This window comes from Stylophora pistillata, chromosome 8 (genome assembly GCF_964205215.1).
Source record: "Stylophora pistillata chromosome 8, jaStyPist1.2, whole genome shotgun sequence".
Classification (NCBI taxonomy): Eukaryota; Metazoa; Cnidaria; class Anthozoa; order Scleractinia; family Pocilloporidae; genus Stylophora; species Stylophora pistillata.
In genome coordinates, this window is record NC_142526.1 from 12,255,458 (window position 1) to 12,280,193 (window position 24,736).

At 37.5% G+C, this 24,736-nt stretch overlaps 2 protein-coding genes and 1 pseudogene across 4 annotated transcripts in view; 1 reads left to right on the top strand and 2 right to left on the bottom strand.

The window, feature by feature from the left end:
• Positions 1–22,458, bottom strand: part of LOC111330747 (uncharacterized) — an 86,355-nt gene extending 63,897 nt beyond the window's left edge. The window contains exons 1-2 of the mRNA XM_088731754.1: positions 22,395–22,458; positions 7,549–7,669 (exon numbers count right to left, since the gene is read on the bottom strand). The gene's annotated coding sequence lies outside the window, so the exon portion shown is untranslated. The remainder of the gene's footprint in view (positions 1–7,548; positions 7,670–22,394) is intronic.
• LOC148725011 (uncharacterized) lies at positions 13,359–16,463 on the top strand. Of its 2 annotated transcripts, none has more exons than XM_088731761.1 (2): positions 13,359–13,906; positions 14,409–16,463. In XM_088731761.1, the coding sequence occupies exons 1-2, from the start codon at positions 13,440–13,442 to the stop codon at positions 15,631–15,633; spliced, it is 1,692 nt and encodes a 563-aa protein (XP_088587887.1). In that variant the 5' UTR covers positions 13,359–13,439; the 3' UTR covers positions 15,634–16,463. The 2 variants fall into 2 exon arrangements, with proteins under 2 accessions (XP_088587887.1, XP_088587886.1); XM_088731760.1 differs by having other exon boundaries at positions 13,362–13,906; positions 14,229–16,463.
• Positions 15,962–22,452, bottom strand: LOC148725012 (uncharacterized; annotated as a pseudogene). The gene is made up of 4 exons (XR_015991197.1): positions 19,656–22,452; positions 18,739–19,320; positions 18,194–18,448; positions 15,962–17,600 (listed from the first exon to the last, which is right to left on the bottom strand). The product of XR_015991197.1 is annotated as an uncharacterized LOC148725012 (transcript).
• Positions 22,459–24,736: the final 2,278 nt, after the last annotated feature.

The following is a 24,736-nucleotide window of genomic DNA, read 5'->3' on the forward strand; positions in this document are numbered from 1 at the left end:
CCAAGCGAACGACTTTGAGAAAGTCTAGGTATTCTAGCTAGTTGCGTTGTATGATATTCCGCCATTTCATCATTCCGTCGAATATTAAACGCAAGTTATTGCTCGCCTCGCAAATTTAGCAGCTCTTTTAGGAATCAGTCGCTGAGTGAAATGGTAAAATGCTCTCTTTTTGGATGAATAAAATGTTTCGTCAAAGTTCCTACGATGTGCAAATCAAACCTATTCAGATACTTCTGCAAGTCTCGCTTTTAAAAATCATATCTTCGGATATACTGAGCAAAATTCGCTGATTCAAACGCTAAAATGCTCTCTTCAAAGAAAACACATTCCCTCTAAATTTTCATGATGAGCCGATCAGATATTTCTGCGAGGAAAAGCTTTGTTTTCTCACATGCCATCCTGAAATGATTGCGAGATGTTAATCGTCTTCTGATGTACTCCGAAAAAAAAAAAATGTAGTGGCGGGAAATTGGGTGATCGGAATCACTCACTCATGCATTCATTTCGACGAAGTATGTGGCTTCGCCTCCTATATGCGGCAGGAGCCACAAAAATCGATTAACATAAGGTTTTGAATATTATTATCGTTATCACGGAAATTGTGCAGATGTTTCCCAAAACAGCGAATCCAAATATTGTCCATTTTATCGCAAACCAAAAATTGGCAAAGTGATCGCACCTTCCAAATTTTTAGCGGCGGTCGCATCAAACTTATCTCCTTTGACAAAAACTTTACTAATTGATTCATACGTCTATCACAAACCCATCTCGCTCTAAAATGAAATAGATAAAATCTCGCACGGATTGCTACGGAAGAACGGATGCTTTTTTTCCTGCTGATCTTTTACGTTTCGGTTGACGTTTGCGCCGCTCAAATTTGTTTCCCTCGAGAGACAGAGCGTCAGATGGAAGAGGAACTTCCAGCCATCTTACGCCAAACTAGGACAAGCGGACTGAAGCATTTTCCTTTTCCTGATGAAATTTTATCTCGACATATTTTTCATATCACGACAGCTAAATGTTAAAAAAAACATAAATGTTTGATATGCAAAAATTTGGCAAGTCTTTTGAATTGGGAATCGCACTCACTTTACGCACAGGTAGCCCAAGCTCTCTTTGAGAACCACACAAGGAACACAATTTGCATATTTATAAGGATTTGCATGGGATTTTCTACAAGATCTCCATAGAGATATTTAAAAGTGAAAATATTAAATAAAGATGGCTTACCTTATTCAATACAAATCCTTATAAATATGCAAATTGTTTTCTTTGTGTGGTTCTCAAAGAGAGCTTGGGCTGCCTGTGCTTTATGGTGGCTATTGTTGACAGATTTTTCACTTAAAAAACAAAACACTTTCTAAAGGGGCCCGGGACTAAATACGGTCAGATTTTATATCCGGTTATTCGGTTTAAAGAAACATCGTCAAATAGTGGTACAATACCCGATTTACGACTTTATCTAGAAAAATTGCAAAAAAAAAAAAAAAAAAAAAAAAAAAATGGCGGAAAACACTTTAATGATAACTTTTCCCGTTGGTGTACAGTTTGCGGTGGTTGCGCTTCAAATAGTAAGAATCTTTTTTTTCGCAAAGGACACCCGCGACGGTCTTCAGTATCCTTAATTAGGGATCAGGAGTTCTTTTTAACTGGGAGCGTATAAGTGTAGCAGCGCAAAAGTCGGGGGAAAGAATGACGAGGAAAACCACAGTTATGACTGGAGTCCCTTGATTTTAAAGTAATGATCTTCATCTAGATTGTTAATTATGATATGGCTAATGAATTCATGAAATCAAATTTGTTTGGGTTAGCTAGCGTGATCTATTAGAAACCGCGAAACCGCAGAAAAATTCATTCAAAACCGAAACCGAAAACCACATGTGAAAACCATTCACTGTTAATGTTTCTGCAGCTGTTCGAGATGAGTGGAGGCACATGTTTGCCGCTCAGATCACAACCCAGAAACGAAAAACAAAACCATAAAACCATTAATATTTTTGACATGAATCGCAAACCAAATACTGAAAAACGGAAAATCTGCCAACTGGAATGAACACCAAAACCGCAAATCCAATGTTTTTTTGGCACAAACACCGAATACGCCGATCTAAAAAATAGCCAAAACCGGAAAACCGAGAATCCTAATGCCTCCTCTTTAACGCGTTTGCACGTATGACGAAGAACGAAGAGGACAATATTTCTCTCCAAGAACATCTAACAAACGTGTTTAAAATGTTATAGGTAATTATTGCTTGTTTCAGCGGCGTGTTTAACTAAATATGAAGCACTAGGGAAGTCTGGCGAACACTCAAGAAGCTTGGGTTGCTCTCGGCTACGCCTGGAGCAATGATAATTTTATCTCTAATCAAACAGCCTGAGTCCATAGACTAGATTATTTTATTAAAATCATCGAGTATTGGACTGTGATAAATAGGAGTGTTATTTCTCTGGAAATGATTGTTTTTAAGAAAAGCGCTTTTGCGCAAAGATGTCACGGGTTGTCAGCATGTTATTAGGGACCCCTAGCAGCGAGGACGGTAACGCCAGGGAAGACGTCGATTGAGAAATGAATTTCAAACCTTCAATTAGAATTTCGGAAATGGTTGCATGTGTTTACCGTCTCAACTTCAGCATGACGTACAAAAGTGGCGTTGAGTTCCAAATGGAACTTAAGATAATTTACCGTCGCGGTTTCCGTTCGCAGACGACGCAAAATTTGGTGATTTCACGTTGTTGTTTTGCAAAGGATGGCTAAGAAATGAACAAAGTTTTAAAACGCGCGTGCTGATCTATTGTTCTACCAATCAGATCTTTTGTTTTTTGACGTCCTTGTTGCCGTCGCCGTCGTGGTTTGGTCCCTATTATGTTATGACCTTGGCTGAGCCATAGTGAGATATCGACCACTTGTGAGATGAGGGGCGGAAATACCTGAACAGATTATTTACGAGTCCCTCAAAAGCTAAGAAATTTTTCACTGAAATTTTGACCTTCAAAGTCTAGATAAAAATAATTTTGAGGGTTTATAAAACTATCTAACTTTGTTCAGGTGCGATCGGAAGGCGAGCGCTCGTATTAGTTACCTTACGCAACTTGCTTGAAATCAGTGAAGATTAATCTGCATAATGGTCACTACGCCGGGCTCTCTTTCATATCGAGCAAAACCTTTTTCTTAAGTGTAGTGGTTTGGTTTACTGGCGGAATGGGTCAGTCGACGGGGAAAAAGGTACTTCTGTATCTGTACTATAGCTGATCGTCGGCAGAACCAGTTAGGAAAGTGGTTATCATAGGGATTATCAATCCTTGAATGCCAATGAATTGGAGCTCTGTCGTGTGTAGTTTCATGGGATTCATTCAAAAAAGATGGACAAGCATCATGATGAATCACAAACGAACAATACAAGTCTTCAGGGATATCATTGGTGGAAAGATGCTGTAAGACGAATCATCTTTAATTCGACTAGACGATTATGAATAAACTCTTGCACCAGTACATGATGTTTTCTACCTCTCTACGCTATATGAAACTTCTAGGTCATTTTTTCACGTGGACGTTACGAGGAATGTAGCATCGCCTACCTTTTGTAAAACGTGTTGATACGACCTCCATGTATTCTCTTATATTCTTTAGTAATCCCTCTGATATCCGGAAAGCATACCGTATTTATTCGATCAATCTCAATAAACTCCTACCTCGAATAAGTGCTCACCCTCTAGATGGGAAAACGGTTACTTAGGATCACTAAGCGCCTAGGGCCAGTTTCTCGAAAGTACCGGTAACTTATCGAGCCTAAACCATGTGTTTTAAAATGTAAATTTAGAGAATAGAGAAGTAGGCTGTGGTTGAGACGTAACAGACAACACCAGTATCTACACTTAGACTACTTAGATATGTGACCTTTTCACCAGAAATGATTTTTAAAAGCGTTGATCTCTCTCCAAACTAGTTTTTTCGGGCGTCGAAGTAACCTTTCGCCATATGTTTCCATCTAGCAAGTTGCAATGTTTGCACCATGGCGATCCTAGAAATCTTTACGCATTCACAGAAATATGAATACTAGCAACTCATTTAATGTACGATTTATTTCACCGGAAATACAGTGAAATTCAACTTCTTTGCTCTGTGATTTCCACCAATCCTCATTTTTTTTTTTTGCGTGACACCAAAAATATCCAAATCTAAAATAACAAGGGAAATTAGTTTTTCCTCTGAAAGACGAAAGACCGCCTAAACATTAAATTTTTGGAAAGATTTCAGCGTAATGGAGTTCTCAGTTTTGAAAAGAGAGTCATTTCAAATTTTGTGATATTTCGTCACTCGACATGTAATAGCGGCCTAGAAAGCTGATATGTAGGTAAAATCTCATTTTATCTTGTGACACGTTGTTCCCTGAGCGTTAGAAACATACATACATACATACATACATACATACATAAATACATACATACATAAATACATACATACATACATATATACATACATACATACATACATACATACATACATCCTTTATTTGGTAAAGTAGGTTGAGGAAATAGCAGCTAATGCTGATGTGAACCTGCTATCTACTAATAAACAGCTAAAAATCTATACGTCTCCTAGTATGAATAATCATACGTATCAATAATACATTATATATACGGGTAGGATAAGTAAGTAAATATATATATATATATATAAATATTAGTATCAGTCAAATTAACTCAAACAATGCATTTAAAGGAAAATAAAACAAAGATAAAATTTAAATTAAAAAATTTTAAATAAATAATAATTGTAATAATAATAATAAGATAACAAGATGGCAAACTAGATATCAGTAATACTTAAATTCGTCACTGATATTGTTGGTAGCAGTGGAGTTTGAGCCGAAATTAATTTGGTCAATGCATTTATAGAATTTCTTAAGACTAGCCTTAAAAGAAGAGTAACTAGGCTTAGACTTCAACTGACTAGGTAGGCAATTCCAAACAATACTAGCGCGATGAGTGAAAGAATTGTGCAGGGCTTTGGATTTAGGACATTTAAGAGCAAATCTTAAGTATCTCTTAAATTGTATGAAGTCTGGTGCTTTGTAAATAAACTGTTTATGTTATCAGGAGCTAGGTTGTGAAAGGCCTGGTATGCAATACAGGCAAGTCTTCTCTTATACATGTAATGTATAGATGTCCATTTTGCTATGCTAAGAACTTCATGTTTTGGGATATTTGTGCTGATCTTGTGAATCAGTCTAGCAGCACGGACGTGCGAATCCTCGAGGTCGGCCAACAAGTTGGAAGATCCCCACAAAGATATACAATAAGTTACGCTTGGCAGAATACCTTTGAAATAAATAGAGTCCAGAGTGGATCGGTTGAAGGACTTCATCTGTTTAAGCTTAGAAATCTTTGCATTGAAGTTTGAGTTCACCATTTTAATATGAGGAGACCAATTAAGCTTGTTGTCAAGTTTGACTCCTAAGCAAGATGAGCTGAAAACACAGTTGATTGGTTTATCGTCTATAGTGATTTGTCTAATTGGGCCGATGAATGGTATTTTTGAGATAAACATGACTTCAGACTTGGCTGGCATAATAATAATGATAATAATAATAACAATAATAATAATAATAATGACCTTTATTAGTATACTTCCACATAGTGGCTCTTCGCTACTTTCATTTTTTATATTATTATTATTATTATTATTATTATTATCAATCATACTAAATCATATACATAATCGGTCTAGCTCAAAAGTTTTCTTTATGTCAGACATTCTGGATAATAACTCATCAGCGGAAAACGCTAACGACCTGTGAATTTGTTATTTACCAATGTTCTACAATAGCTCACTTTCTTTCCGTCAGGCATTCAATAGTTTTGATTTTAGACTCTGATTGCGTGACAGCGAAAACCCATTCTTCTAGTTTACTCTACATGATCTGTTTGATAAAAATAATTTTCGACTCAAATTGTGGGCGTATCAGTAAGCAACATTATTATCCAACTGCACTCAGTAGAGTACAAATATTGCCCAAGACGAGTACAAATATCACGCGGTATGTATCGTATCTACTAAAACAAGGAATGACCTAAAACCATCTATAACCACTTAAAACCACCTTCAGAGTACTAATGTGCTAATTTGTGAGAATTTTGTTGACAAATTGCAATGTAAATGCACACCAGAAATCTTGTCTTGTTTCGCGGGTTCCTGTCAATAGCGAAAACTTAAAGTCTATAAAAATCTACAGGTCATTGTCTGCGACATCTGCCAGTCCAAAATTAGGGATAAGTAACCTTGGAAGGAAATTCATCTCGCATGTCATGAGCAGGGAAAAACACGAAAAAAATTGTTTACACAGGAGCAGCACCAAGAGCCTTGCGATTTTTCGAGTGATAAATAGACTATGTTTTCGAGGTCAGTGTTTTCAAGGTCTGAGTTTTCGAGGTCTGCGTTTTCGAGGTCTGCTTTTTTCGACTTATGTCTGAGGTCAACGGGACACCAAGCAGGATCCCCAGTAGCAGGAAATTTGATGAGATTGCGTAATATAACATTTTGCCCTTTGCTAAGAAATCAAAATTCTGAAAGACAAGGTGGTTCGTTCGAGTTATGTTTACTAAAATAATGTTTACAAATTGACGACGATTTTGTGTTTTAACAAATTTGATTGGCTAATTAAGGAGATGCTTTTTATAAGAAAACTTAAACCATCCCTAAACATGCAAACGGACTCGACTCGCGCAAAGGTATTCACTTGAAGAATTTGTGATCCTTTGCTATTATGCTAATTTGTAGAGACTATAGAAATAAAATCTTCACATTATTTATTTTGTGTTTTAACAAATTTGATTGCCTAATTAAGGAGATGCTTTTTATAAGAAAACTTAAACCATCCCTAAATGTGCAAACTGACTCGATTCGCGCAAAGGTATTCACTTGAGGAATTTGTGATCCTTTGCTATTATGCTAATTTGTAGAGATCATGGAAATCAAATCTTCACATTATTTATTCACTTTGCCATGAGAATGTTGTCATAAGGACGCCGAAACGTCGGCTCTCAACGTTAATATTCGCTTGGTTATGTTTTAAGAAATGTATTTTTATCTTTTATATTTAAACATTAATAATATCTTTTGTTGTCACCTGTACATATAACCTATTGTGTAATTAGCTTTCTCTGTTTCACGATTTGTGTATAAGACTTCTCCCATATTTTGACTTAATGATGACGTCATACTAATGTCAAAACGTGGTCCTATTAAAAATGTTTTGTAACCATAGTTTTTAATAATTTATCATGTCAAAGCATATTTATTGTATTCTGGTTAAGAATTTATGGTTCCTTGATTAAAGACACATTTTGGCTCAGTCTGAAATATGTTTTTGCTAATTTATTATGTCAAAACGTACTTAGTGTAGTCTTATCAATAATTTCTGGTTCCTTGTTTCAAAACACGGTTTGGCTTAGTTCGAAGCAAGTTTTTGTTAATTTATCATGTCAAAACATATTTACATATCAAAACATATTAAAAGAAGAAGAAGATTAAAATCTGGGTACAAATACCTGGCCTTTGCCGTTCTTATCTTGTGATGCGGCCGGATGATTCGCACTGATTGGCCTTCAGCCGATGAAATGAGTGGCTTGTACTTGCTAAAGTAACGTTTTGAGGTCTTTCTGCCGCCCCCTGCAATGCACGATCAGTTCAAGATAAAATTCAACTTAGCAAAATGCTATATTGTACCATATAAATTTGGCTCTGTTATCCTTTGGCAAATTTCCCGCCTTCAAAAACGTTTCATTTTAGTTTTTCTTAAAGTGCACCTAAACCCCAAATTTTTTTTTCGCTTAACGAAATAAGCTTATTTTTTGGAGTATTTCTGTGCAAAAATTTTTTAATTTGCTCAAATCTTTAATTTTCTATGCCCAGTCAAAATACGGAAAATCGGCCGCCATCTTGCCCCACGACCGAGTTTGAAGAAGAATGGCTCTAGCGGGTAATGTGACGTCAAATCGAGAACACGAAAGTCTGCATCTCACACATTTTCACTTGTTTGGGAAGATTGTCGTCGATATTGTCCGAAATATGCCGACTAGGTGTGTTGTATGAAGAATGTATGAAGCGCGATACCCTCTTGCAAATTTCGCACGTTGCTACATCCTTCTACAACACACTTAGTCGGCATATTTTCGGACAATTATCGACTGCAACCTTCCCAAACAAGTGAAAATGTGTGAAATGCAGACTTTCGTGTTCTCAATTTGACGTCACATTACCCACTAGAGCCATTCCTCTTTAAACTCGGTCGTGGGGCAAGATATGGCGGCCGATTTTCCGTATTTTGACTGGGCATAGAAAATTGAAGATTTGAGCAAATAAAAAAATTTTTGCGCAGAAATACTCAAAATAATAAGCTTACTTCGTTAAGCGAAAAAAATGTTTTGGGTGTAGGTGCACTTTAAGTTGATATTTACTTACTCAGCAACATTTTAACTTTTAACTGGCAGATCGCAAACAGCGTGCAAGTATATAGAAGCAGAATAATCAATATTTTCGTTTTTTCATTCGTTGTATCCGAGTTAGAAAGGACTTCCGAAGATAGCAAATTAAGAATGGAGTTAACGTTCGGTAGGGATATCACTTGTACCTTTAATGATAAACGAGAGGCTTTTTGTTACGATTTGACAGTCGAGGCAAAGCAATGTTATGTTAAACTCTCACGGTCATTAGCCACTGGAGATTTTGAGGCATTACAGCGAAATATCTCGATATTATGGCAACGTCACATCTACCAAACAGAATTTAAGCGGCAGACGCGATTTCTCTTCGATCTTAGAGCCAAATACGTCAATTTACGAGTACAATTTTACAATACGATTAAGATATTTTGAAATCATTTTTAAGTGTTAACAACTCGTTGTATACATCACTTCAAGGCACTAGAAAAGTTATCTCACAAATTCAATACCTGATTGCACTACTTCAAGTGGATCAAGTAAGGTCGCATCCGTTTAAAGGACATAAATTTTAAAAATATGCTGTGATGAAAGACGTTATGTCTAGCAAACTGACTCAATTTAAAAATATGGTTGCCTCGTAAAAACAGTATTGTTTTAAAAAGTTTTTCCTGTAAAAACCCGACTTACTGAGCACGAATTAACTGAGAACTCCCTAAGCATTACGCAGCACAGCTATTATCACTGACTTACGTCAACTCTCTTATGCCTTAATTACCGGATGTTGGTTCTTTTGAACTTGGGAATTCAAGTCGAACCGCTGAGTGTGTTTGCTCAAACCTCGGCGCAAACGCACTGATAATCCTAGCCTACCAGCAGGTTCGAAAGACATTTGGGAGAGTATCACTACTACCGGTTTTGCTCAAGACCTTACACTTATTCGTGGTCGAAAAAACGCTCGGCGCTAACACCGAAGGTGGTCTGCTCGCATCTAGATGCATTTTAACAACTCTACGTGAGGAAGTGAACTGTTTTCATTAACCTGAATGACGTGGGTAAACGACTCTTACACAACGTGGAGATAAGCTTGAGTCAGCTTCATTTAATAACTTAACGGAGCTTGAGGATTAAAGGCAATGACACTCAGTGCTCTTCTTTTACTGAAACTGCCAATGGAAAACTCGCGAATCAAATACTAATTAAAGACTAGATCCTGATACGCACGTTAAGTTTCGAAACCGTCAGTCGCCCGTGAAAGTTTAAAACTATAAGTAGTTGACCCGCATAGATTATAATCATGTTTCCTCAACTATAACAAACATAGGAGTTAACCTTCATTTGTGACACGTTCAAGCATATTTTTATCTCTTTTTCAGGCTTCTAACCGACTTTTAAGTTAGGATAGCGATATGACTTTAGCTGATCAAGTAACAGCTGGCGTCACATTTCCACCTACCCAGTGCACAGTCAGTTACGTAAGTTATTACGACAAAAGCCACTTTAGATTAAGGGCTAATTTCCGTTCGGGTGCACGTCTATCTGAAAATCCCTTACTGACTTTTGCACAAAGCGAGATGATAAAAGATAGCAAAGTGCAAGAGTAGAGACTTCTTTCCACTCACGTGTATTATTCCGCGAGATTTCATACATGTTACTGGATGACGTGACTGAAACCATGGGCATTTAAACACTGCCGGCCTTGACCTTTTAGTAAAATGAGGGGGACACAGTGCAAACACTTGGACTACGTGCAAGAATGCTCTCGAATACTAAATACTGCGCAGTGAGCTCCGTCAAAACTCTTAAACAATTAAATTCTTTAAGCACTCGTTTCATTTTTTTTTCAGGAAAATAAATGTGGACTTCTTTTACGATCAAAAGTGTGACACGTACACAAAGATTGGTTTCAGATGTCGTGTGACTTTAGTCTTCGCTTTTCTCGTACATCAGTCATTCTATCACAGTCTTCACGGGCTACATATCCAACAGAACTAATGACAGAATAAAAGGAAACCCTATCGAGCCCATTCAACACGTTCAAAACAAAGAATTTCGGAGAGTGGAGACTGAGACTGGTTATAAGACAGGGACCTGTGAATACTTGCTGATGGAACATTTCAGTAGATGGCTGAAATTTGGAAATGGTCATGGCATTTACTATGTTCCTCATATTCCTTATAAATCCCCCCTAACCGACAGGTTCTGATACCCAGACGATCCACAAGTAATCGAAGAGTGGTCGACTAGAAATTACACCTTTATCAATCAATGGATAGGCATCACTGCCGATAAGGATAATAGCAATCGCTAGAACACGTGTTGAAGCGAAGAAGAGCGATGACATCGAAGAAAGATCACCGTTTCACTGCCCTAATGCCAATAAATACAACTTTCCAAATCGCTAACGTACTAAAAATGGTTTCTGTTTCTACATATTAACCGCATCCCGTTTGAGTGTAACCATATGTAATATAACTTCTGAGACAGAGTACATGTGCTACTCTAAATGATCATCTTAGCTAAGTCTGATGAGGGTTTAATAAAAAAAAAATTTCCTCATACACTACAGTGTCTTCTTAAAATTATATATCTTAATAAAACGACTTTTACGATGACAACCAGCCAGCAGTAAGTAGGCATTCAATAGAAGGACAGAGGGTTAGTAACCAAACTAGCGTTGATAGCGATGAATCAGTTTCACAACACTACTTACCCAAACGGTGACCGATCTTAATTCCTTTTAGCAAGAAAACCAAAAAGAAAAAAACCTTTGGACGAAAGTGAAGAAATTGAATAGCTAGAGTTTAATATTTAAGTAGACGAGTTGGCAATCTCGCAGTTTTACAGTTTCTGGTGTGGACCTAAATTTCAGTTTCGCCGAATGGGTTTCAAAACTTAAGAGTTCAGGAGAAGACTGAAACAAAATGACAACATGAAATGCATGAGTGCATTTTATTTCGTTCAAGCAAACCGTAACAGGTCGAGAGCATCTTTGTCAAGCTTAATGAAAAACACTTGCCTTCGATACAAGTGAGAGGATTGATTCTCAAAGAAGTGTCGAGGTTTTGTCGAGGTTTAGTGTACAAGAGCTACGAGATTTTCTATCATAAAGGCAAAGAAAAATAATCTTTACATAATCATGATTCCACTGAAGTCAGTTGTAACACTGAATTTTTGACATAGGCCCTATGGTCAAAAGGACAAAAGGATTGTTAACAGTGGAAAGATTAGTCTTGCCCACCGCTAAAAAGAACCAAACAATGGACATCAGCCAAAAGATATTGCAAAGCTTTTCATTCTTTTCAATTTTCGTCTCCTTGTTAGTTTTTCTTTCACGTTGGAAAAATTCCCCTTCCTCCGAAAATGACTCATGGGTTGCAATGCTTTTTATGTAGATGATTACGCACTGAAAGGAACTGAAACCAATCAAGTACACCCCGGCGTGGTTTCTACAATTGCAGCACTTTCTGCTGCCTTCCTTAGTGTCAAAAAGATTACGTGGTCCTTTAGGGTAGAAAGGGGAGATCAGTCTGTTAAACTGCTAATGAGGATAAAGGGCAACGAACTAACGAGGATCCCGAAATGATGAAGATCAGAATTCTTGCCACTTGATTTTTTTTTTTTTACAGTACGTCTCGCCGGGGTGTCCAGCTACTGACATTTGGCAAAGGAGTCACTCATTTAAATAAACAAGGACCCGAACACAATTTGTTAATTGTTGTGAAACGTGTCAATAAAGAATGTTTCCCCAGTTTGCCATCGTGTCTAAAGTCCAAGGTTTTTCTAAGATATAACGTTTACAAGGAGTAAAGGTTAAATCTTAAGTTTGAAGGTTTAGTCTGTAAGTTAGATATTTTGAAACTTAATTAAATGTCGTGTCTTGAAGCGGTTATTCTTTGGAAGTGAAACTAACCTAGGGTAAAACCCCCGCCCATTTGAAATTTTTGGTTTTCATTACAGCTTTGTTGTTTTATCATTCGAATTTCATTGGCTGTTTCTTACTTCTGTAAATTACAGAAAGAGTCTGTTTCAACGAATTCTTTCTCTCTGCAGGATGCGCTGTAATGATACCACAGTCAGCGAACTAAAAATTATCACAGTCTAGGCATTTTTGAGGCCAAATAAAAGTAATTTTCAGTTGTCACTCTGCAGAACAGGCAGTGGTGATACATTGGTGATAAACTGTATTAGTAGTTACCCGAAGTTCAAACAGAGGGCGATGCTAATTACCACAATCCGGTGTTGCTTGAAAAATATGGAAATAAAACAAACTGTGAACTTTTGATACCTCCCTGTCATCGAAGTTCGCTCAGCATTTTTCCAACATTTCAACATCCAACAATCTGAACGACAAGGCCATCGACTTCAATTGCAGGAAAAGTTGAGGAGCGTTGAGAGCGTCGACGCAAATACTTGGCACTCACGTGAGTTATATGCGAATAAGAAATCTTTGGCGAAGAAATTTCTTACTCATGATATACCTGTATGATATTTCACTATTTTCCTAGATGGGATCCAAAACGAAGCAAAAAAAAGACAATTTCTGAATGTTTCAAACAAAACCTCAATACAATCATTTGTCAGGTTCAGGTTCTGGTTTTGTTTTTTTAGCTGCTGGTGGGATTTTTAACAAACTCATGGCATGACGTGTTCAAATGTATCTGGTGGGTGGGAAACGTAAGCTGTATCGAAAGAGCTTTTGTTCCATGTTTCTTCCTATTCATGACTCTTGAAGCTTTTATACAATTGCAAATCTGCTAAGATAAGTTTCCCTGAAACCATGAAAAAGATGCAACTAAAACAAAATAAGACCGAGTAAATAGAATTCTGTTTTTAAGGCCGGTTACCGGTTACCGGTTAGTCTCCCCGCAGCCGTGATGTTTCGGTCACGCAACGCTGCCTCACAGACACGGCTGCTTCAAACAGCACCACATTCCGTTAGCCAATCAGAGCGCGACTCTAGAAATCGAGAAGCCATTCCCGCCTCCTGGAAATTCAACATGGCGGCTGTGGAAGAGGCACTCAAAGCTGTTTGCGAAAAATTCAGATTTAAAGAGCTAAATGCTTATCAAAAGGTTGCAATCGAAAAATTTATGCAGGGTAGAGATATTTTTGTGAATTTGCCAACGGGCTATGGCAAATCGCTGATATTCCAAGCTCTGCCAACGATGTTCGACATGGTAATGGCTCGTCATGGGAGTATTGTTGTTGTTGTCTGCCCGCTTCTTAATCTAAGCAAGGATCAAGTTGCCTATTTGAATAGCCTGGGTATTTCTGCAATAAACATAAGTAATGTCGAAAAGGAAGGAGATCGCAGAGACGTAGAAGCCGGAAAATATTCGCTTGTGTATGGGACACCTGAATCCTGGCTCGATAACGATCGTTGGAGATCAATGTTGACTAATAAAGTATACTCCGAAAAGCTGTGTGCTATCGCAGTGGATGAAGCCCATGTGATAAGGCAATGGTGAGTCATTTCTTGGTGGAAAATAGCTGACTAATTTTTGAAGTAGTTAGCTGTTGACTTCGGTCAAAATTCAACGTATTGTCCTTAAAAATATAAATACTCTTAAACTGAATTACTCAAAATGAGCTCAAATTTCTAATTTTAATTCGTCCTGAGATGAGAATAGACTCGATAAACTCGTGGCTTAATTCTAGAAAATGCTTGCTTTGTATACGTTGCTCATTTGTCAGCACAATTATTTCTTTAAAAGAACTGTTATGTACACAATAATACCATAATAATATTTCTAAGATAATAAAAACTGTCGGATTTTACTTCTCAGGGGTACATCAAGCACTAATGACCATGCTGTGTTCCGTGAGTGCTACGCAAGACTACATGAATTCCGAAGCCTTGCCCCAAAAGAGCAAATTGTGGCTTTAACAGCAACAGCAACTAATAAAACAAGAGACACAATATTTGACATTCTATTAATGAAAGAACCTTACGTTATTTTCGACAGTCCAAATAAGCCCAACCTTACCTACTCCATTCATTACATGGAAAAGGAAGTGGACATTGTATATTATTTAGGTTGGCTGGCAGATGACTTGAGAACCAACAAGGAAGAATGTGCTAGAACTATTGTCTACTGTCAAACTATTAAACAGTGTGGTGTTATTTATGCTACAATCAGAGGTCTGCTTGGTAAAGACATGTTTACACCTAATGATGAGGCTATGTTGGAAATGCTCCACTCTTGCACACCTGTGGCTAACAAAAATACAATTATGGAGTCTTTTTCAACTGAAGCTGGCAAGATACGTGTTTTGGTCGCAACAATAGCCTTTGGAATGGGCGTAAATTGCAAAGCTGTGAGTAGAGTTGTGCATTTTGGCCCTGCGAAGAATATAGAATCTTATGCTCAAGAAACTGGTCGAGCTGGGAGGGATGGAAGTCCAGCTCAAGCAATTCTCCTGTACAATGGTCTACTATTGGCACATGTTGAAGGTAACATGACGATGTATGCGACAAGTTCAGAATGTAGACGAAAGGGTCTTATGAAACATTTTGAAGCTGAATTTACCCACATTTCTCATTTGCATTTATGTTGTGACATCTGCGCAATGGTCTGCAAGTGTAGCTTACCAAGTTGTGGAAAAAGTACTGAAATCCCATCATATAAAACTAATGCCAACACTGCAAGAAAGACTAGACAGGTGTCTCATGAGCAAAAGGCAAGTGTTTGTCAAGAACTGAACATATACCACAAAGAATTAGTAAGGAACCTTTTGAAAACAACATCAATGTGCCAGATCAATATTTTCACTGATATATCATTTGTGCTAGGATTCTCCGAGCTCCAAATTCAACAAGTGTTGAATAACATTGAGTCTTTGTTTACAGTACAAGACATTTATGAATATATTGAGATTTGGGATCTGAGGCATGCTAATAAGATATTGCAAGTATTAGCAGACACATTCAATGACACTGATGAGAATAATTTGGACAAAGCTGACATAGATGACCTCATGGATGACTTGTGGGTGGAGGAGTGTATGTCACTTTTAGATGATGATGAGCTGTTAGCAAAGGTTACAGATGTTTTCTTACAGGATATTTCCATGTTACAAAATATGTCTTTGCTCAAAGAAAACCTCAGTAATCTTGAGATAAGTGACACTTCTTTTGCTGCTGTTCCTGATGTGGTGCAGAATGTGCTGGGCAACATGGACATGAATTAAAAGTAAAGATATCACAATTTTCTTTGTGGTATATGTCAATTTATTTGTATCAAGTAAGACTAAAACAGATTCTAGAGTGAACATACTTTATCCGTGAAATATAAACATTACTATTAAATACTACTAAGTTATGCTAATTCCCTTGTTCTCTTTTGTGTAATCAACACCACTTAGTAGTTTTACTAGTATTTGTTTCACAAATTAAGCATGTTCACTCTATTATGAGTTCATTGGTACAAGTGATATTGGAAATGTTTGGAATTAGTATCCTAATAGGATCATGCTTCATAAAACTTTTAATCCAATTAAAAAGGTATATAATTTTCTATGGTTGAAAAACATAACATAATGAAATTGAACAATACAACATTTGTAGTGCAATAATTATTAATGATCACTAAACATGTTTTTCAATGCATCCATTTTTTTCACATTATAGAAACTTAATGTTCATAAGAAGCCTCCTCTGTAGTTTTCTTTCTGACTATGAGATGAGAAAGGTATGGTAAGATAAAACACATATTGCTTATCAATGTATTAGTGACTGTATGCCTGTGGAAATACAGTAGCACAGGGATACCAACAAAGGAAAAGAGAGATTTTAATCTGCCTGCTTAGGAGGCTAGTTCATACCTTATAACAGTATCATCGTTGTTATTATAACTATAATTATGTTCTACAGAGTGCTGTTAATATAGTGCTTTTAATAATCAATTTATCGTTGTAAAGGATTGTTTGTCTCTGAGTTCACCTGGCTCGAATTCCAATGCTAATGTTCTTTTTGTGCTTGTTGATCCATTTATACATTTCAGACATGCTTAGGTTTTCAAGTCTGTTCCTCTCGAAGTCAGTATAATGATAATATGAACGGCCCTCTGCATGTTCTTTAAACACCTGTAAGTCAACCAATCTCTTAACTAGAGCTTCAATGTCATCATCACAGGAGGTTTTACCATGTTTAGTGGATGCTTTTTTTACATTTAGAGAACAGTCAATGTTATCTAAAACAGTTCTAGTGCTTTTCTCAGCCTTGCAAACTTGCAAAACTGCTCCTTCACTTACATTAGGGCCCAGATTCTTTATACATTGCTTCAGGAAGTTATTACTATGTTCAACGTCAAGATCCAGGGGTATGTTTGTGCCACGAGTATTGTGGTTGTTGACCGACCTGTTTCAAACAAATCTCTCGCTGTCTCTGGGTGACAAAAGAGCATGTACTAAGAAAAATTGATATAGGCACTCCAGTGCATATTTCGCACTACCACTACCATCAGCTCTACAGTATAACATTATATACTTATATTGTCGCATGATGCGTTCCCCATCTCCTTCTTTCACTGCATCGAGAAAATTAAAAAAAGATAACCATCAGCCAGAAGTGCGCAGTTATAATTGAATATATCATCTAAATTTGGTAAGGAAGGATCTTCAGGCTTTGGTTTTGAGGGAGAAAATGTGTTCTGCTCTTCAATGACAACTGGAGGATTGTGAGATAGTTCGTGGTTTCTTCTACTTTTTCCATTGAATGCAAATGATTTCGAACAACCCTCAAACCGACATGGAAAACGCCCATCTTCATTCAAACCCTGCTGTAGCAAGTTCTCTTTTTCCTGTTCCAATAGCACAGCATCCACCATAACACTTGCTTTCCCCTGGTCAAATATGAATTCATCAACCACCTTAGCTGAAATATCTACCAGTGCTTTGTGCCTTTCAGACTTCATCATTAATTGAAGATTGCTTGGCAGTGACGAATTTGCAGTATCTGTTTTGTCTTTGAAATCAAGAGTTGACATTGCAGCTGCTATAACTCGCGTCTTCACTTCCACTTCCAAGAAATCCCTGTCAGCTCGGTAGGCCAACTTTGGTTCACCATTTACATTTCGTCTGTTTATTAGACTTCGATCGGAGAAGAGGGTGCAGTGATCATCATCAGACTTTCCACTGTAAAAACGGTTATAGTTCAACTGAAACGCAGACAATACACAATGTTACAATGAATAAATTTTTTAGTGCTTATTAATAATTGTCCAGACATTAATTAATAGCATGCTCTAGCAGTGCACTATGTTCTTTCCTGAGTTCCATTCCAACTCTGAGATTTCTACAAGTTTACTATATGATGCAAATGTTGTAAACATTAAAATGACATTACCCTGTGTTTTCCACTTGAGCTAATATCGAAAAAAGCAAAATATAGGTCTTACTTGCATCCCATAAGTAAAAGGTATACATCAACACAGGATATCATCACAGAAAATGAAAATGATGGGTTTTTTTTATACTTACAAAAGCATGAGTCCTTAACATAAACCATATGCCATGGACATAGGTAATGAACAAACTGAACAACATCGAAATTTTTCAAAATCTGAGCAAAATTGTTGAAATCTATTATCCAGTGGATAAATTAAATTGGTCAATACCGTGTTTTATTTTTAAGTCAATTTGCCCTTTATTGGGTAAAGTAGTTTCATGCTGTATTTTAATGCCTGGCACTAATTTGCAAGAAACACCCAACATCAATCCACTACAACATTATAATTCATGAAATACTCACAGTTAAGAGTTTAACCCCAGCATGCCAGTCTCCCAACTGCAAATTTATACCATCCAGTCTCTCTTCTTGGGTGTAGCCATTTGCAACGCTTGCTATTGTGTTGACAGCACGCTCAACACTGAGTTGATCTCCTGCAAATAACTGAGTATCAACTTCACCTTTCCCATTTTGTGGCAGATAAGTGTGAAATTTCTGGAGTACAGCCAACATTTCCTCATTTATATTTTCGTTTTTGAAAATAACTCCAAGGGGAACCTATAAAGTAACATAAGGCATTTTATTTTTTGATTTGAAGTTACACAAAAGAAATAACCTAATTGAGTGAGATCGTTGTCAAATCTGTAGTTTATAGAAGTATACTTAAAGTTTGTAGTCTCAGAACATTTACTTCATTAACTGCCTTGGCTTACAGCCTGTTCTCATGATAACAAATGCTTTTTGGAACAATAACCTATTTTATTTTAATAGCCAATCAAACTATAACTACATTACCTATACAGCATTTCACATCTAGTGTTACTAATGCTAGTTAGTCCATACATTACCTTGCTTGACTTTGAAGACATCTCCTTAGAATATCTATGAGGGATGTGGTTGATACAAACATCTTTTAGTGGAGCTAGCTGTTCAAAGTAATCTGTCAAAATTCTGGATGTTAAAACAATATAATCCATTCTCTGTTTTTCATTATCAGCGATTGTGGGGAGAAACTTGAGATTCTGTACAACAAGAATGTCAGATTTTGCCTTCTTACTATCAAGGTGGTTTCCACTAACTCTGTTCTCTATCATCTTATGGTTTACCCAGTGATAGTCACGGTTCTGTTTGGTTGCTGTCATGTTTCTTCTATGCAAATTCAGGTCGATGTTATCAAAGGAGACAACAAATCCTGGAGGGGATGATTCTTGGTGTTTTTCAATTTCCTTGGCAATGTTAGCTCTGTCTAGAAAAGAGGTTGAAGCACTTTTCTTGTCAAGAAGTAATTCAAGGTGAACATTGGCCTTTGTTATTTCTTTCTTAGCATTTTGAAGCTGTATATCATGATCCTCTCCCATCTGATCCAGTTTGCTTAGTATACAACTGTTAGATGCAGTTAACTTCAACTTTGATAATCTTTTCAGAGTAGTCTGTAGAAAAATAAGAAGAAAAATGCACACTTCAAAAACATTCTAGTAGTATATATGGCTATTGTGTTCTTGAACTTCTTTACTTTTTTGTGTTTATAATATTACTTATAAACTATATGTTGCTCACCTATTTTACTTGATATAAGCACTATGCAAATAACAAATGTATTTATTTATTTATTTATTCACATGACTATTTGTTGTTTACTTATTTATATGTTTGTTTTATTATTTATATACTTAATTTACTAAATTATTATGATAGCCACACTTAATTAAGTATTCTTATAATTATTATAAAAGTTCTATTCGATATTGCAAACTTTCCAACTTACTTCTATCGATCCAGTCTTTGATAGTATACCAAGCACAGTTGCTGCAGCATTCATTTCGCAGTTCCTTTGCTTTAAAAGGATCGAACCTGCTAGTGCCATACTGGGGCTCCATGTCTGAACACTTGATTTGCTGGTTGTACTTGCCATCAACAGAAAAGAGTAAAATATGGGCGCTTTCTGTTGCCATTCATCACAAAGGGACTTGAATTCAAACTTCATCAGGTCTTCTTTAGAAGTTTTTCTCAGAAGGGTGGGATTCTTACGAGAACAGAGGATCTTTACTTCTGTTGAAACCTGCATCAGAACCCTTTTAATTACATGTTGCCTGGTTAGTTGGCACTTCATAATTGCGGATGATATGCGCGACGGTTCACCAGAGGCTAATGCTTTTCCAATTCGGCTAAATTCACCGTGTAAGACTTTCTAATCGCTCGACTAGGATAGTTTATCTTTATCTCTGCTTCGACGTTCTTTGCTGGTGAAGACGTAGGAGTTGAAGTTTTCAGTGGACATAATGGCAGTACGTTTGCTTCAAGAGCATTTGTTGAACACAATGTCAGAGGCTCAAACAAGATTTTACTTATAGAAGAGGTAGAACTCTGCACTTCCCTCTCATTTATTTCATGAGGAAGCTTTTGCGATGAAGTACATGGGGTATCATCAAAACTCCGCGATTTCGCTGTTCTCTTTTCGACAACGGCGCTACTCTCTTGTTCAGGTTTATTTAGCCTCTTTAATCTTGTTCTGCTCTCTTTAAACTTTTCGTTAAGTTCCCTTTTAAGTTCTTCGACTTTTTTTCTGGCGTTTTGAAGCTTTTTCAGTTTATCATAACACTGTTTGCAGACATAAACATCTGGATTGTGATTATTAGACAAATTAATCTCGAGTGCGAAGTCAACTAGTCCCTTTAGATCGACTGAACTCTTCCCAAATATCAGCAATCTCTCTTTCTTGGCGGCTACTTTTGAGCAGAAGAAACAGTTGTCTTTCTCCCCAAGATATTTGATTGGTGTTTGACTCATAGGTTTGTTATAAAACGTTTTGAAAGTGGACCAAACCCTATCGCTCGAAGAAAATCTACAAACTTACAGCCGTAACAAACCTACGCATGTTGGCGCGAATTCCCGCTAAATCTGATTCGCTGATTGGCTAACAAAAAAAACAATAACCGAATTCTGATTGGCTTATGCATACGATCGAAACGGAATGTGGTGCTGCTTGAAGCAGCCGTGTCTGTGAGGCAGCGTTGCGTGACCGAAACATCACGGCTGCGGGGAGACTAGTTACCGGTTAGCAGGTTATTCGATTGTTTTTTTCTTTTTTTTTCTTTTTTACGGTCCGGGCTTTTTTCGTGTCAATTCCGGAAAAAGAGAATAGAGCATGAAAAGTTAATTTACCAGTCTAGGTCGCATAGTAATTATATATATAAGAAAAAAAAAACTACGCCCTTGGCCCCCCTCCCCATTCGGGCTTCCCAGAACCTGTTGGTCATCATTTATCGCCTGATGGGAGGGGGTGGGGCAGGAGGATTTTTGCTGTGTCACCATAAAACTTACCTGATTCCCCCCCGGCCCTGTAGTATTCTAACAGTTTTCTACAGTTTTCCCTTTATATTCTGTCAGCTACAGCTGATCTCCCTCCGTTTTTTCCTGAAAACTATGTGATCCCAAAATCCTCCGACCCCTCCCCCCAGGTGCTAACTTATGACTGACCCCTTACTCGATCTCGCGATGCTACGACTAACATCAACGGTCGTATCAACATCCAGTGATGACGATACAGAAGAATAGAGCTCAAAAAGGAATAAATAGATACTTTTCGGGTATTCAAACCAGAAAAAGCTTAGATGTTTTCCGGTAAAATAAGATGCAATAATGCAACGGAAAATTTTGTGAATTCATCCAGCAGTAGTGAAAAACAGCACGAACAACAGAATAGTTTTTGACAAGGCTGCTTATCTATGTCACTCATGAACCCTTAGGCTCGATTACCAGCCGCTGTTCAGCAACCGGAGCCCGAGCTCCTCCCCGAACTTCCCTCTCCTCTCTTCTCGAGGAGGAACGAAAACGACCGGACACGAGAGAGCGGCAGAAATCGAGCCTAGTTAACTTTTGAACCCTAAGAGCGACTGGTATCTTATTTCTCCTTACAATATCACTCCTGTATCAAACATCAAGGTTACGAGAATAAAGGAAATGATCACCAACTTAAGAAATTCTTGATTTTCAAACAAATTCTCCTTGTGAGCACCACAGTAAATATATGGAGAACAATATGGGGAATATGCATACTGATGTTAGGGTGTAAAGGATAAGGTGCGTTCCGAAGTAAAGGAACAAATAAAAAAGGGTTACTGAATTTAGAAACTCTACCCGAAACTTGGATTAAATTTCTCATGACACACGACTAATGATTTGGTGACAAGGATGCGGTTTACTACTTCCGCTGCATCTCTGCGAACCTCAGGTTCTAGAGATGATTCTATCGTATTTTGTTTAGTGCATTTTTAGTGGAAAGTTCTCCTCCAGTTTGCTAATACTGCAAATAAAAGAAAGCATTCTTTGATGCTCTTTTCAAGTGATGAAAATCTCGAAACGTGATGCTGTCATTTTGTTGTGAAGCATGCGTATCTAGGAGTAATCGCTTTGTTTAATCGCATGTCGTTCTATCTACCGATGTATAGAACATCGATTGAATATCTGTCTTTAAAAATTTTACAGCAAAGAAAGTTAGACATACCTTTTAACTGAAATTCGCAGAGAAGACGTTCTCTCGATTGTTTCAGATTACTGCCTCATCCCGAGTGGCGCTACTGCAAAGGATGAAGCAACCTTTGAACTGTATTGTTCATTTAATCACGTAACCGGATGGACAAATTACCATGGGCTCTCAGTGTTCGTCATTGTGGTGTCGTCATTCAGAAACAAAGACTATTTCTCTTTCATTGCCAAAGGCTAACTGAACTTTATCAACAAACACGTTACACATATAGAGGTAGTAGAGTTTACTGACTTATAGTAATTTTTACAGCATGCAAGTATTTCCAGTACAGTATGATTACTGCGAGTAGCACATTTACTGAGTCAAGTAAAAAGTGCTCACCTTAGCACCCATACTGAGCTTATTGTCAATAATTACAAGATAGATGTATGTATAATCAATGCACTACAGTCATTGTGTCAGTATGAGGCACTGCAAGTAAAAATGCTCGAGAACGAGAGAGGATGGAAACTGTAATGAAGCATTGAAGTGCAGATTACTTTCGAACACCTTCCAAAGCTACTTTTGCCGAGTTTGTTTTTCAGTCAAATTAAAGTGAAATAGAAAAGGCAAAATGGAGAAGCCAAGCGCTGCTTTGCTAATCTGAACGTCGAGGGCTATAGGGCGAGGAAAGCTTCTCAGGCGAAACTTCGCAATACAATTTCGACAGGATGCTTCCTGCACATGAATGGAATGCCGCAAAATTTGGCCTGATCGCAAAGAACAAAGAAAGTACAATGAATAATAAACGATGAACAATGAGGTGTGTTGGCATTTTTCTTCTATCTCATACTTCCTTCATCGAATTGTCCTAGCATAGCCAAGCACTTAAAAATGTTGATGATAATTCTAGTGAGATTGATGATAACTTTGATGATGCGGAAACAAAGAAAGTTAATTGAACAGTGGCCAGCATAGACCTCAAAATAACTAAAATCTGGTTAAGGTCTACCCTGTAGCCATTCTTGGAAAGCGTTTTATGACCTCAGGTTTTTAATTAAATGGACTTGTCATATGATATGCATTAGCAAAAATCTCTCCAAACTTCCAATTCTAGTAAATTTTATTAAAGAGAGAGATATTTATTAACGAGCGGTGTTTGCGAAATTTCGCTCTAATCTATATAATTGTGGTAGATTAATCTTCAAAGCCCTCTGAACACTAATTTTGCAACCTCAGTCTACATGTTAGGACTCATGTCGTCAGGTGACATTTTTGGCATAGTAACAGGAGGGACGTGGGTTCAAATCCCGTCCAGGGCAAATTTTCTTTTCAAACATTTATTCTATTTAACAAATGGTAAACACCACAGCGTACACTATTGAGTTATGGATGCACGCGGGAGGTTGCTAAGCACGAAAGAAGCGTAAGAGTCGCTCGAGGCGATAGCCGAGAGCGACTCTAGCTTCTTGAGTGCCTAGTAAACCTACCAAGTGCATCCATAACTCAATAGTGTACGCTGTGGTGTTTGCCATTTGTTTTATAACATAACATTAACACATTGTAGCTAAAGAGTTGCCTTTTGTTTAACAAATCTTACGTGACCAGAAAAAAACAAGCGCGCGCGGAAAAATAGTCTTTGCATTTGCTCACGTCAGCAGCGTACACCCATGGGCAAATGGGGGGACGCTAAATTGACCAATCAGAGCGCGCGCTTTACTTTGGTTATGTTATAATTAAGTATGATTACTTGGGGTGAACAGGGTCAGGGTTTCCCTCGTATACAGAATTTTTTAATTGAAATTAGCCTGTATCCGTAATTGGATCCTCCTTTGTCATCCGCTAAGTTGATTTCGGTCGTGTATCTTTAATAGATCCTTAGTTGGGTTTCATATGGGGTTATAGGCTTCCCCTACCCTGTCACCTTAAAAAGTTAAATTTCCCGGGAGACCATGTCTCCGATCACGTAAATCACATCTTTGATTGCCGCGTTGCGAGCGGCGTTTGCGTTGCCAGCATGGTTGTCCTGATAGTGTAGTGGCCATCACACCTGACAAGTAACAGGAGGGACGTTGGGTTCAAATCCCGCTCATGGCAAATTTTCTTTTCAAACATCTATTCTGTTTATATTTTACACACACACACATATATATATATATATATATATATATATATATATTTATATATAAACCATATGTCCTAGTGTTACGAAATCACATTGACGATCAGTTGCGAAATTTGGATGACTCCATGATAATCTTAAATTCCGCGACTCGACTTCCAGAGAAACCTTTTTAAAATTGACCAATCTATACCTATTCCACTTCACCGCTCAATTGTTACTCCGCACCATACTTTAATAGTTAGCGCTATGTTGGTGT

Bases quoted from the DNA above. Each gene is read 5' to 3' on its own strand.
- LOC148725011 (XM_088731760.1), top strand. From the start codon at position 13,440: ATGGCGGCTGTGGAAGAGGCACTCAAAGCTGTTTGCGAAAAATTCAGA. The intron at 13,907-14,228 runs GTGAGTCATTTC...TTTACTTCTCAG, and splicing joins GCCCATGTGATAAGGCAATG to GGGTACATCAAGCACTAATG.